The 14,520-nt window shown below is 45.8% G+C and overlaps 4 protein-coding genes across 4 annotated transcripts; 3 read left to right on the top strand and 1 right to left on the bottom strand.

The window, feature by feature from the left end:
- Positions 1-771: 771 nt before the first annotated feature.
- On the top strand, positions 772-1,152 carry H6S33_003757 (uncharacterized protein; the record flags this gene model as incomplete). The annotated part of the gene is made up of 1 exon (XM_044835358.1): positions 772-1,152. One exon carries the CDS (start codon positions 772-774, stop codon positions 1,150-1,152), a length of 381 nt encoding a protein of 126 aa, XP_044691291.1.
- A 1,320-nt stretch (positions 1,153-2,472) lies between these two features.
- Positions 2,473-2,907, bottom strand: H6S33_003756 (uncharacterized protein; the record flags this gene model as incomplete). The annotated part of the gene is made up of 1 exon (XM_044835347.1): positions 2,473-2,907. One exon carries the CDS (start codon positions 2,905-2,907, stop codon positions 2,473-2,475), a length of 435 nt encoding a protein of 144 aa, XP_044691290.1.
- A 3,789-nt stretch (positions 2,908-6,696) lies between these two features.
- H6S33_003755 (uncharacterized protein) lies at positions 6,697-8,532 on the top strand (the record flags this gene model as incomplete). The annotated part of the gene is made up of 1 exon (XM_044835336.1): positions 6,697-8,532. One exon carries the CDS (start codon positions 6,697-6,699, stop codon positions 8,530-8,532), a length of 1,836 nt encoding a protein of 611 aa, XP_044691289.1.
- Positions 8,533-12,310: 3,778 nt separating this feature from the next.
- H6S33_003754 (uncharacterized protein) lies at positions 12,311-13,030 on the top strand (the record flags this gene model as incomplete). Its single annotated transcript, XM_044835325.1, has 1 exon — positions 12,311-13,030. The coding sequence occupies one exon, from the start codon at positions 12,311-12,313 to the stop codon at positions 13,028-13,030; it is 720 nt and encodes a 239-aa protein (XP_044691288.1).
- Between the last annotated feature and the right edge of the window lie 1,490 nt (positions 13,031-14,520).

Below are 14,520 nucleotides of genomic sequence, written 5' to 3'. Positions count from 1 at the left end.
ATTGGGTCTGGATGGAGTCGATTCATAGTTCGTGATTAAATCTCAGCTTGATTGATTGATTGATAATGACGAAGCCGCAAAATCTCATTATATACGCCTGTGGGAAATAATCAAGATATCCACAAAATTAGTTCTAATAGCTCTCTATGGCGTCATTTATTTTCGATATCAATTCCCCTCAGCGGCGTATTTATATTATTAATAATTAGGCGTAGTTTTGTCGACGAGCCTGGTCGAGTGGAGTTTTACTATTGGCTCGAGCAGCTCATCCGTTTAGGAGACTAGCTCTACTCGACTCGTAATGTCACCCTTGCTCGTGGCGAAACTCGAGCTTTCTAGTAGATATGTTTAATGCCGGCCTATTGCTTAATAAGGTAATATTAGGTGTTCAACAATTTCCATTTTGAGGCCGGTTTTGAGGCCCAAGACATACGTTTCGTTCCTGGAGAACCCTTCTAGCCTCGGCATCGCCGAACGCGCCCTTATAGTTGGTTACCTCCATAGAAATTGTTCGTTGTGCACTCATAGGCAACCTTTGTAATCGATATTTCCTAGCTACATAAGTCGATCGCCGAAAGTACGCGTAAGTATAAATAACGTACCATCCTCCACCCCTTATTCACAACTTGTAGAAGCCTACCAAGGTCACTAAACACGTCTACCTATTGTATTAAGCCCTAATATTCTTCACCGACTGCACTCCAAAGACCCAGTATCTGGACCGACTACTCCCCACCAATATATACAGCTCCTTCTTAACAAAACAAAGACATGCCAGGTTCTCTCTCTCCCTCACTCGGCTCGCGTGTCCGCAGCATCATTGGCAGAATCACCGGAAGCAACGAAGAGGACAGTACTGACCCTGCCGATGTTGACCGCATAGTGGCCCAGCTTTGCATCCTCGAAGCAACAAACAATCAGCTTCGCACACGCTATATTGAGCTTGGAGACACACATCTCAACTCAACCCACGCAGGATCTGATGAACTGCTTGCGAGGGCACAGGATTGCAAAGCGCAGCTTAAAAGACTGCTTAAGTCCAGTGGGATCGATATGATTCTCAGAGTCGAGGTTAACAGTGCGTTGGAAAAATTAAAGGATATGGAAAGAGTATACGCGCAGGCACGCAGATGGGCCTGCGTTCAAGTTTAACGTAGATGGTTTGTTCGGTAACTTGGACCATACATCGGGTGGTTGGGGAAGCAGGGTTAGGGTTGGTTGGAATGGTCGGATTCATCAATGGCAGCTGCAGGGGTGTTCTACATTGTGGAGAGTTTTTGATAGTTTGACATACGGTTATCGATTGATGTTGGATTGAAGTTATAACATTCAAATTTAGAAAAATCAACATTCAAATATTTCTACTCGGATGTGCCTGTTTTGGATTGCGAGTGAGTTCTTTTGGAACTACATCATCATGATCAAGTTACCGCGCGCGGGATGTAGCTACATAACCTTATGGTTCAACCATCGATCAACTCAATAAGCTTATAAGCTCGAGTCCAAGGTCTCGCTGAGAATCTCTGGTTCTGTTACCAATCTCCGGAGAGGTAGAAGCGTGATCTTCTGATAAATAGCGGCGCCTACATTTCAAACTACTGTAGCTTTATCCGCAGATAACTATGCATAGAAACTTTCTGTTCTAAGTGACCCCAACAGCTGCTAGCTCGGATGGTTCGGAAACATTCTATAAATCTACCAACCCGCGGATACCCTTGATTTCGCGCATGCACACACCATAAAGGCCTAGAAAGTGATATCTGTCATGGACTTAGTATTTATGTGTCATTATTGCCTCAATATGTGCCGGAGTGAGATATGATGGTTCGAGTGATATTATATGATCCAATAGTTTTGACAGTTTGGATAAAATTGCTCATCAGGTATGAACATATCGTTATCGGAGGGCACAAATTAAAGAAATAAAAAAGAAAGTTTCCAATTTTTATTCACCTGGCAGTTATGCTACTTACATGATCGATTGAAGTTTTCTCATGGTCCACGGGTATATTGTTCACGTGGGGTGTATATGAACTAGAATACTATGATTCAGGGCTGCCATGATTTTTCTGATCGAGAATACCTATAAATAGCCACATATGCCATGAAAAGGACGTAAAGCAACATAAACTAGACTGGCTAAATCGAGTGATATCTGATGATTAACATAATTATCGTTCTTAGAATTTTTAGGGGCGGTGCTGGAGAACTACAACATAATAACAACTCGCGACGGCACGTAGTATCTCTAACTAGGAAGCCACAACCAGAAGCTCAATCTCTCGTATTACGGATCCTCCTGATTCTTCTAGCTCATAGCAAAAATGAACTGATAATCGTATTAAATATTAAGACATAAATAAATAAATAGGAATAAATAAAGTGTTCCGCAATCTCCCTAATACGTCCATTCGCGCATACATACCTTCACACCCCCCAGATTAGCGATACATTCACAACACGGTGCGCCCCTCAGAAAAAACCCACAGTCTCCAACCTCAACACCAAGTCGCGATCCTTCGCATCCTTAAACCTATGTCTCTGCACATCAACCCTCGCCCTCAGCTCGCTGCCAACCACTTCCTTCCTCAGCATCTTCGCAATCTTATCCTTGCTCTTGCCACCCCTCTTCAACAGGTCCAAGCGTAGATCCAGCTCTGCACTAATATCGGGCACCGTGGTGTGGTGCGGCCGGTTGTAGATGTCCGCCACGATCTCCGTGAACACCGCGAGCTCGGCTTCGACGAGCTCGGTAATGGTGGGGGGGTCGGCGAAGGGGTTGACGGGGTCGGCGAAGGGGTTTTCGTCTTCGTCACCGTCGTTGTCGGAGGCGTGGAAGCTGCCGCCAGAGAGGCGCTTGATGAAGGTCTGGACGCGCCTGCGGATGGGCGAGGGTCGGCGGGGCATTGTGATTTGGCGTGTGTTTGGATTTGTACTTATGGTGTGTAATGGGGCGCGGCTCGCTGTGGGCGTGGTTTACGTATAATGGATCAGGCAGGCCTCTCGATCGCTGCATTTAAAGACCTGTTTTGAGCGGGGTAGAACCATTGAATTGGAGGGTATGCTGTGCGGAATTATTCTATCATTACACAGGAGAATTCTACGCAAGGATATGCGCACAGAAAGTGCAGTGGTAGATTGAATTTATCATCTATGGAATCTCCCGGGATTAATATACCTATGAGTAGTGCTGTAACCTACGCAACTGCCTTCATGAACTTACGTAGGATTTTCATCCATATATCGAATAGAGCGCACACCAGACGCTAATAAACTTCCAGGAATGTATCTCCATATATATTTGACAATGGGTGCAAGAAACCAATGCACATCAGTCCTGTTTGGTCAGCCTGAGATGTACTGTGCAGTAGTCTTGATATATCACTCGGTCTTCAACTATCACTCGATGATAGTTGGCGTAATAGTACGCTTGAAGACCATTGCGGGAACTTGGGTGCAACAGTTAGCGAAGTGCGATAAAAGGGTTCTCGGAAGGTTTACGCCAGATCTCTTTGCTTCTAATCTACTTCGGTGCTGGGGCTATCAACTAGTATTGCCGGCCGCTCTGGCTCCATATACACGAATATGCACACAGGACAACGATCCAGATGAAAGTTTAATTATCTAGTCCTGGAACTCAGGAGCAAAGCAAACGTAGAGGGTTTAAACTACTAGCAACGTTCTGAGTAGCCATCAGTATCCAATCAAAGGCGCGTATAAACACATGCGGCACACAACTCCTATTAGCCCAAGACGGTCACTTCTGGTCTTCTCTTCGCGAAGTGGGATCAATAAGGTAATTTCCGCTGCTTGAATAGCTCATCGCTGGTGACCTCTCTTCTTCCGTATGCTACTTTACATGGCCGGTTAATGAGCCTGCTTAATTAATATTATCCGAAGCTCGGTGGTCAGTGTATCGTTCTAGCCTCAACCGAACGAAGCGGGTAGCTGGCCGCGCCATACATGGAGAGGCGGCGTGTGGAGTCGGTGTTTAATTGTTACATCGGCAAGCGAGACGTGTCGACCGCTTAGCTGGTTCTAGTCTGTATACATGTACATGTAGTTAACCGGCATAGAGGCTGACCATGCATATGGCCAAGTACGTACTGAGAGGACTGCATGGAGGACTCGGTTTAACGATCCCCCCGAAGACACATGACAGCAGTACAATTCCATGTTGGTTTAAAGCCTTAGCAGCGTTAGCACTAGCGCCAGCGGTGGTGCCACTACATGTTGTGGGACGAGGGATCGATCCGGAGCAGGCCGGTAGACCGCTTATAGACATCATACCTAGCGGATATCCGGCCGCGGATCAAACGCATGCGCACTCTACATCAACTTCCCAGTGCTGCGAGAAGGAAGTTGCCACTGGGTCACAGAATCATACGGACTGTAAGTATGTTCCTTTCAATGGTCACACGAGTTCTCCTAGATTGTAAAACACTTTAAGAGATAGTTACAGTGAAGGTCCTTCTATTATGAATACAGAACCAGCTACCTCTAGTGCAACTATCAGTATTATTACTGGGTGATATAAAGGTATATCGATTATATACATTTTAATCGTATCATCGTATAAAGTAAAGAAAAATCGCATCTAAAGATTTAAACATTTGGATGGCAGCTTATATATGGGTTTAATTAATCCACTACATGTATCTTAAGGACGTAAGACGGGAAGACGGACTCGCAGCTCATGAAGGATAAAATAGTTTCTTGATGCTTTTCCTTCTGTCTTTATTCAGTCTCATAACCTCCAAAATGTTTATAGACTTTGGAAGCCTTTCATCCCGTAAAAGAAGGTTCACTCAGGCTACCCTCACACACCCCAGACTGATTGCGTGAACTGGCGGATTCATCTCGGCCGTTTTCGGTGCTCTCACGGCTAGTGTTGGGCACGAGCCTGTTCGAGACGAGCCACACCTAGAGCTCGAGCTGGCTCGGATTGTGCCAACGAAGGTTCAGAATGTTCGAGCTCGGGAGTATGGCTCGAGCTTAGGCTCGAGCACTCATTAATATAGTTAAAAAAACGCAGTTCCTGCCTATCCTCCTGTCGCGTTAGAGCTCCACCGGCTCCATAGAGATAAGTACTACAGAATTAATAGTAACTGCGTTCAACTGAGCACAAATAACCCTTCCCATCCAACGGTTGGCCTGGATACCGTGTAACATGCAGATGATAGCCATTAGGTAAGCGATTTTCGCCAATCATCCCTGCATGAGTCAGGCACCAATCAGGACCTGTACGTCCGGGAGTTCCCGCTCTCGATCAGGAACAACGTCAATTCGTCATTTTCTGCGCGTGATTGGGCTGAATCTGACAGCTACTGGTTCGATTTCATCTCCAGATATACACACCTGGTGCTGATCACAGTAGGTACCCCTCCGAGTGGCTGGACGGATGTTTCTACGCCTAATCCCCCGCGAATCAGTATTGTCAATCCCGCAAGCTTAAGTATCCTGGGCGTCAATCATCAAACACTTTTGACAGGGACTGGCAGCAATCCACCACGTGGAAGCTTGCCTTATCGAGGTGCAGCGCAGTGAAGGTTCGAGTACAGCCATGCTGGGAAATGATATCCCCTCCTACCTTCTCACGAACAATAGGTATGCAGCCCAGATCCATAGACGAAGAACTCAGTCATTGGAATGGATTGCTCGAACGCGAAGTATTGTTTCTACTGGGCAACTTTGCGGACAACAAATTCTTGGCACTCCCGAGACTGCAATCTGGAAGCAGATTAATTTCGTATCCGACCAGCAGCTTTACAATTGAGAGAATAAACGAAGCAAACTCTATTCATAACTCCTACCAGGAAAGCTCAGCTCACAATGGAATACTGGCCTTAGGCCATACTGATATAAGAGGACGTTCGGCCAAATATATCTCGTGTCTAAATCTCGTTTCCGGCGATTAATCGCTGCGCTTCTAGTAACTTAAGTTCTCCATCTGGAATGATGGTAAATGGGTGGTGACATAATCATCTAACTGAATTTAATATACCTTCCGCTTTTATCTCCAATAAATGTTTTATTGACTACGATCCGATGGTACTCTCAGCTCTTGTTGGTATGATTGTTGTTATCTGCCGTCGGCATATTCCACTCCTAGCACGAGTTATTTAGTCAAAATCTTCGCCTTGTTTTCTTATGACGATATAACTTAGGACCATATGCGCAAAGATCACCTCTTGCGGCATGTGTACAGGACGATCTCGGGTGAATGAAACACCGGCATCTGGTAACATTGGTCGTTTCTACTGGATAAAAGTCTAGGTGAGAACTTAGGCGACTTTTGAGGAGCCAGCAGAGTTATGCACAATTTAAGTGCGTCCTCTCCACCAAATAGTGCCCAATCACCTCCCGTCTAATATTCGGAGGTTTTGGGTCGCTAGAGACAGTGCGAAATAAATAGCAGTCTCACCTCCCATCGCTCAAGTGAAAAGCCCACTTGCGAATTATTGAAATATCTCACACTGGATGTAAGTACTCATGATCATATGAATTCACCCCTCATTCACTCGATTTTCTAACTTAACAGTATCTAGGTGAATTAATTTCATCTTACGCGAGCTAGTATCCTATTTTTATTACTCTAATATCATTGATATTAGGTATTACAACTCCACCGAAGCAGTACCTCTACAACACGGACTTATATAAAGGCTAACCTTGAGCGCTGTAGAATAAAACAAGATGTTGAACTCACAACATATAATCGCTATCATATTAATCCAAGCTCTGTCTACCGAATGTTCCCCGGTCCAACAAGTATCTTCAACCAATTCAACCAAATCCAACCCCTCCGCAAGATTCCCGGGACATGAGGCTTCCTGGGTATCGGGATCGATAAGAAGGGGCACTCTCGATATTTTATTCCCATGCATCCTCACTCTCCTCTTATGCGCCTGGACTGCAGTCCACTCAAATATCGAGCCTACGTTCTGGAACATCAGCTACAGACGATATTTAGCTACGCGCAAGCTCGATGAGTGCGATCCTACTGAAGTTTCAACAACAGAGAATATCGCCACGCAAGTGCCAGCTCCAGCACCAACTATCCCTCCAAAACCTCTGTCGCCATGGGATGCGCTCGTTGCAAAGTTACGCTATGGCTTGAATACTAATAAAATGGTGTGGAGTATCATCACACTCCTCTTTCCCGAGATTTCCCTCCTCGTGGCAGCGCATGAAAGGCGAACTGCACAAATGCTCACCCACGCGATGCAGGGCGCTGTCGTACTAGGGAAATATACAAGGGAGTGGGACTTGACCCTATCGTACTACGCATTAATGGGGGGGTTTGTGGTTTTGGAAAAGCTACCTGGAAAAGGAGAACAGAAGATCGATGAGAGGGGCGAGGGGGGCGCATCTAACATTATTCCTGTCGATCCCAACCTCGAGACAATCAGAGAAAGAGTGACACTCACGCCGCGGGGGGTACTACACGTAGCTCAGTTAGGGTACCTCAAATACCCTCCATCCCAGGGTGTCAAGGATAAAAGCAAAGTTAATCGACTTGCAAAGTTCCTGGTGGTGGTGCAGGCAGTCTGGATGATAGCTCAGGTGTTGAGTCGGTACATAACCAGATTACCGGTTTCATTACTAGAGCTCTATACAATATTGCATACAATGTGTGCGGTGGTGATGTACGTGGTTTGGATTGATAAGCCAGTCGATATCACTCAACCAACATTTGTTGATGTTCCCTCGGACGTCATGAAAATGCTGTCAAAGAAGCTCCTACCGAACGATCAATTCTCAAAATATCCCGGGATCAACAAGTACGAAAACGAAACAGAGGTATTTTGGCACGGGGAAGGCACCGCATGTCTCACAAGTCGAGCCGGGTTGGGAAAGGTTCTCTTCCGGCAGTTATGGAATGTGTCCATGATTAAGAGACAGGGGATAATGGGGAAAATTCTCTTTGTTTTTGAGGTTTATCAGGCTGTGCTAAACGGATGGAAGAACTTTTGGAGGGAAGCGTTAGGGCTTTCAGTTGTCAGTGTCGTCCACGGATGCCTTCACCTAGTTGCATGGAGTTACCAGTTCCCGAGCGAGGTGGAGCGTCGGCTGTGGAAGATATCATCTCTTCTCACAGCTGGGTCTGTTGTGATCTTTTGCTTTCCCATGTTGGTTGGTATGCTTGCTCAATACTTTTGGAATGACCTAAAGGGTAAGGAGTCAATATCCACACATGAAATCGACAACGACAGTTCGGCAATGCCGGACATTGAAAAATTGGCATTGGAAACACTCAAAAGCGATTCCAACAGTCTTTCAGATCCACAATTCAGTCCCGGAATCAAGCGTCCAGTCCTGAGGGCACGGCAATTATCGACTAGCCGAATTTATACTGGGGCAGCTATAAGATTCATCTACGGATACTGCCTCTGTTTTCTTTTGGGGATTCTCCCTTGCGTTCTGGCGAGGCTGTATTTGCTATTTGAATCGTTTGTGTCAATGAGGCGGCTTCCATACGGCGCGTACGATAAAATAATGTGGACTGATTTCCTACCTCACGTCGGATAAGATCTTTCACTCTGATCTTTTTCTATGTTCTTTGTTTTATAGTCTGCTTTCATGCTGGAGTTTGGGTGGCGTTGGCTGTCATCCTCCGAGTGTTAAATTATGTCTTATACACATATACATATGTAACTCTTTCTTGTTGTTTTCGAGTCTAGCTGGTATATATTCCAAAGCTCTACGGTAGTCCTTCTCTGTTCTCTCCTTTGTTCTGAGTTCTATAATATATTGGGCTTTGTTAATATTTACAGTAAGATTTGGTTCTCACTACTGGCTACTCTATAAGTGATAGAAGGCCACCCTCTCATCCGTACACACCCGAGTCAATGATTCTTAAGAAACTGAAGTTGTATGCTACTGGACATGAATTCTTGGCAGAACGTAGATAAATTGACTCAACCTCCAACCAGCTATAGCTATCGTGCGTAGCACCCATGCTCAGTGAGGACAAGGCGTGTATGCAGCGAATCTGTGTATGGCATATATATATTGCGGAAAGCCCTTATGACGCAATTCCGGAAGGTCTTGAAACTTCATCCGAGTGGATAAAAACAAGTCACTATTGAGGTGAGGTTAAGCCTGTGGTTTTTCAGCACAACTAAGCTTCGTGTGGGGGTAGGTTGTGAGTGGGCGGTAGTGCAGAGATGTGAAACAGGGATCGATGCAGTAGACCCGACCAATAGGAAGTTCAAAGTCTCAAATATTACATAGCACTCGATCATGCCATGCATGGCGCCATTCTTTTTGCTGCTGATCAATAACCAACTTGCTGTAACCAGGCTGAGAGAATATTTCTAGAATAACTTGTTGAGTTTAGGTTGGTGGTTGATTCCCATATATATATAATATATGTAGTTACCGTGGAGATTTACAGCGATAGGTACTTCATATAACGTTCTCATGCATGGCGTTTATGCGCGTGCACTTTGCATGTGTTTCACGTCCGAAGATCTACATGGGCCTGGCACTACTACTCTATAGGGCTGCAGAACAGTAGAGTACTAAGATGTGGATCAAATCTGAATCCGGAGCGTTGATAATTACATAAGATACCTTTCCCTTGTCCTAAATGAATCTGAGAAACAGCTCCGAGGTCCGGGGATCCTTTTCACTTTACGCTAGATCACCTTATTGAAAAAGTACTCTAATCCACACAAGCTGTTCAAAGACACCCAACAAGCTAGACAAGTTCAATCAGCAAGACAAAGTCTAGCTCCGTCATGGTCACGTCATCAGTTAGCAATAATCCTATCAATAATATATTGACATGAATTGCTCTCCTCCTGTACTACATGATTCTAACTGTCTAATACTAGAGCTATACTATCCAAACTAAACGACGAAACAAAGCATCGAAACAAAGTGGCAGCTATCTAAACCATACTAAACCACATTTCCCCGTGCTATTAGCGGATAGAATAGTATAGCTGTAGATGTATGAAGCTAGTAGCCCATCCGGGAGTACCTCAAGTCCATCCACGAACTAGTCAAGTCCATTAGCGAATCCGAAGTAGTTATTGCCAATCACCCAGAACAGTGGTTTCTTTCAACAACTGTTGCCACGCCAAATTTTACCAATCGTACCCTTTCCCAGAACACACTCAAACTAAGTTATCTTTTCCGGTACGCGCAGGTGAAACTATGTACGCTGGAATCATAAACCATCACTCGATCACTGCCCGGAACCCTAGCTAAAATATTGTTGTTAATTCATTTGTTGTAGACATCCTACTCTAGCTCCAAAACCGAGCTGTGCTAAATCATGTTGGGTAAAGAACAAGGGTTCGAGAGCATATAGCGTCCTATATATATTAACTACTGCGAATAACGCCGAATAGAGGTCCATATGCATTCTATCTATTAGGACACTTGAGAGGCAATCATCGAGTATCTGTCACTTGAGGGACTAGCGGAAAGACTCGCAATCACGTAATTACGCCGAGTTTTAGGTCTTACTACTCTCCTACCCTACGAGTCGGACGGGTTCCTAGTCTTAGCACGGCTAGGACTAGTTATAATCAGTCCATAGAGAGGTTGCAAGTAACGACATTAAGCTGTCGTTCTATTATTCCGCTTGTAACATCTGACATGTTAGAGAAGAATCATAGAAACCGAACACTAATGTCTCGTCACCGTGGTGCATAAAAGATCTGGAATTGTTCAGCTCCCGTGTGGGGTGACAAGCCACCGAGTGATAGTCTATGATTGATTTAATAAACTCAACACATGGACATGTGACGGGTTGAGTAACAAGACTCGCCGAGAGTGCGTCTAAGGTTGCCCTGTTGCGTTGTCGGTTAGTCTCTATTGACGCCCCCTCTTGTCAGGATATACTTTAGATTCGTTAGTAGAGAAAGAAGACCTGATCTACGACACAAGGTTGTTTTAATGCCGGCTCCGATATCCGCAGATGTAGGGCCAGAGGCATCTTTAACACATTTAATACTTTAATTGGAGAATTGTCTTTCCAATCATAGATCCTCGTCCCATGTAGATAACGGCCCGGGAGGATGTTACGTTTGATCTCCTGCCATGTCTATGCGCTGTAATAGCAAGCGTGCCGGAAGACGCAGAAAGGGGACGCGATTGCGGTGAGGATGAGAGCACCCTCGCGCTTTGTGGTTGGTGAGATTGAGAATAAGAGCAATCAAGACAAGCCTTCCGGTGGGCTGCGCCCTGTTCAATCAAGTGGGGACGGTAGATGGAGAGCATTGTGAACCACCTTTGCAGTCATATCATCCCCACTCTTCCCCACAGAATGTCAAAGCGCTACCTACACCACTGCTGATTAACCCAGTATGTTGCTAAGGCTACCAACGGGAGTTCAAGGATGACTCATAGGACTACCATTTATAGCGCGCAGATACGCTAAATAGTTCAAACATGAAGATAAGACCAATCCCAATGTACCTACATATACGGGGCAAGGATACTGGGAGCTTGACTCATTGACTAAGAATGCATCAGGCAGCTATGGTACCTGATCAACAGCCATGACCTTAGGCAGGCTCTGACAGAAACGTAGAGCTGCTCTTCGAGTAGATGTTGAGATAGGATCCGGTAAGTAGAGAAAGAGTGAGAATTTCCACTCATCGGAGCCGGCGTACCCTTAGTAGCGCGTATGCAAGGATTGATTTAATGGCGGTAAAGATAGCGGTGAGAACTTTCAAATTCAATGTGGGACAGAGCATCCGAGGTGATTGGTATTTCTCAATTAATGCTTTAAGATCTGTCGAGCGTGACGCGAACCGGTTTTCGTAGTACCGTCACGCCACGTGACATTAAATATGTACTAACGAATATATCACCGACCAATCAATGATTGCAACAGTACTGTTGGGAATGGTCATGCATGATTTCTAGTTCTTTGGGCAGTATCTGCATTCATGTAGTACATCGTTAGGCAAGAAAACTTTATACATCTAGCTTCATATATTGATATATGCCGTTGAGTGCAGATTTATATGCGGGCTGCAATTGGAGCTCCACTAGAGTACAACCCCACAGTGTGCGTATACTCTATATGAGTAATACCGTAGATTGCATAACCAGTAGTATCAGACTCCAATATCCAGTCGGGTAGCTTGCACTTCGTGTTACGGTGACATGGAATTATTAGATATCTAATTAATTAAGGATCCAATCGGCTGGTACCCACAGTCCTGGAATAGATCCGCCACCCCGTCATCCCTATAAAAGCCCCATCCCTCTCCCAAACATCGTCCCCAAATCCCAAGCCCACAAATTCTCAATCTCGCCACTCACCAACCCCACTACCGCCACCATGGCCTTCCTCTACCAGACCAAAGCTTTCGACCTCCAACTCGAGTTCAACAACCTCGGCGTCCCCACCGGCATGTACAACCCGCACGGTGACACCATGCTCAAAGCCTTCGAAAAGCTGCAATCCCTCGCTGATACCCTCGACAACTTCACCACCTGGAACCTCACCCCAAACCCCCAGAAATATAAAGATCTCCAAACTGAAGCAACAGCCGCCGAAGCCGCCAAGCAAGAAGCCCTACGCTACTGTCCGCAGTCGTCTTGGGGCATAATCACAAAGCTGCTAGATATGTCGGAGGAAGTGCTCCTGAGGCTGGAGGCGCTGCTACCACTAGACACACTGACGCTGTTCGACCAGCGTTTGGTCACGATGAAGAGTGAGTGGGCAGTAGTATATTCGTATATATACCGCACGGGGCCGTTTGGCGACTCAATGAAAAACACGTTTGTGGCTCTAGAGAAGCTGGCGCGGTATCTTGACCGTTTCCCCGGATGTGATTTGGAGGAGAACGAGGGGGAGTTTGAGAAGCTTCAGGAGATGGCGGGGGAGCTGGAGACGCAGAAGAGGAGGTTGAAGAATTTTTTGACCGTGGAGGAGTGCAAGGTTCCGAGGAGGATGATTAAGCTCGGAGATGTTATGTGGATCAGAGCTGCTCTTCTGTTGCCGTCGGATCGTATGAAGCTGTGGAATTTGGGATTCCCGTCTGCTATAGTTAACTAAGCTTTCTACTTGGTTTTGGAGTTTTTTTCTGGATCACTAGATGGCGTATATGAGGCCCGGAAACAGCTTTGGTTGCTGTGGCAGAGTTATTTCTGCCCTCTGTTGAACATATTTGGATATGATAGTTCTTTCATGATTCCCTGTCTTTCTTTCTTTCTTTCTTTCTACATCGGTTTAATTCCCCGCATTATGGTACTCTTTCCTTCTACAGCCTGCAAATTTGGCTCAGTTATTAATAATTATCGTCGTTTTACTATTTCAAACTATTCATCTTTGTAGTGGAGTTGACCACTATCCAAACTGCTTATCCTCAATAGAACACCTACCACTTCCGTGATATTACGGGCCCATTTTGTATCTGGGCTTGATGACCCAGACGGTGGAGGAGTCAGTTCTATGGCTCAGTGCAGTGCGTGTTGCATGTGAGCATGCGACTGCGCGTGTACCACAGCTGGAAGGCTGCATCTCTAGACTTGTATTGACTCTATGAATCAATCAATCAGCGAGACTGCGCATGGATCAACAGCAACAACCCAATAACAAACTGCGCGTGTTTAGCTTCGAGTGATTATCCATGAAGCGGAATAGCCCCAAAGGCTAGGCGTGACATCCTTCCTCTTCCCATGAATCCAATCTTGATTAGGCTTGATTTTAATCTTTCTGAATCGATCCCGAGACAGTAACTCACTCTCGAGGGTTCAAGCATAGTGTCTTGTCGTCGCGACGTGTCACGCTCCAAGATAAGATAAGCTAGCGCTAGTAAAAAGAAGAACGCCCGACTGTTGCGTGACAGAAAGCAACATCTCCGGATCTCCCTTTTATTGCTGTGACGATATCTCGACAAGCACTGGTGTTTTATTCTATACACGAGCACCAAAATAAGTAAATGCCCCTCGGAAGCCGTCATTGGGATCGCTTTAGTTCCACCCACCATAGCGAGCTTAGCTGGTGATATATCGTCCTCTATTGGCCCCGCTCTATACGCGTCCGAAACCCCCGGGAGAATAGCGCGGCGTCTTGTGGCGAGTATATAACTGTCACCTCCTCCCCCTCCCTCATCCGCTACCTTCTGTTCTTCTAGAGATAAGCAAGTTGCAACCTTCCTTGGCTTCCCCGCCATAGAAGACCTCCGCGGAGCTGTCATCGTCGGCGGATCGGAACCCGATTATCTAATGCCTCTCCGCCGTCCCTGAGACGTCTCTCTGTTCTCCGTACCCCCGAGGCTTCCGCGGGGTAGCCATCATGTAGGACGTATAAATGATACTAGATCCTCCCTACCATTCCCATCGTTTTTGTTAGTTGTTTAAAATCGGCGTCGAACGGCCTCTCTTGCCTTCTATCAAGGGCCATCGACGTCATCCCGGAACCTGTCACTTGTCCTCTACTACTGCTGCAATATCTCTCTCTCCCCCGTCACCTCCTGTAAAATAGCTTTTATCACCGTACAACCCCCATCTCATCGGCGATGTAAAGTAACCACGAGATTACCT

Source organism: Morchella sextelata, assembly GCF_020137385.1.
Source record: "Morchella sextelata strain SCLS chromosome Unknown scls_16, whole genome shotgun sequence".
NCBI lineage: Eukaryota > Fungi > Ascomycota > Pezizomycetes > Pezizales > Morchellaceae > Morchella > Morchella sextelata.
This window is presented reverse-complemented; position numbering and strand designations above follow the sequence as displayed.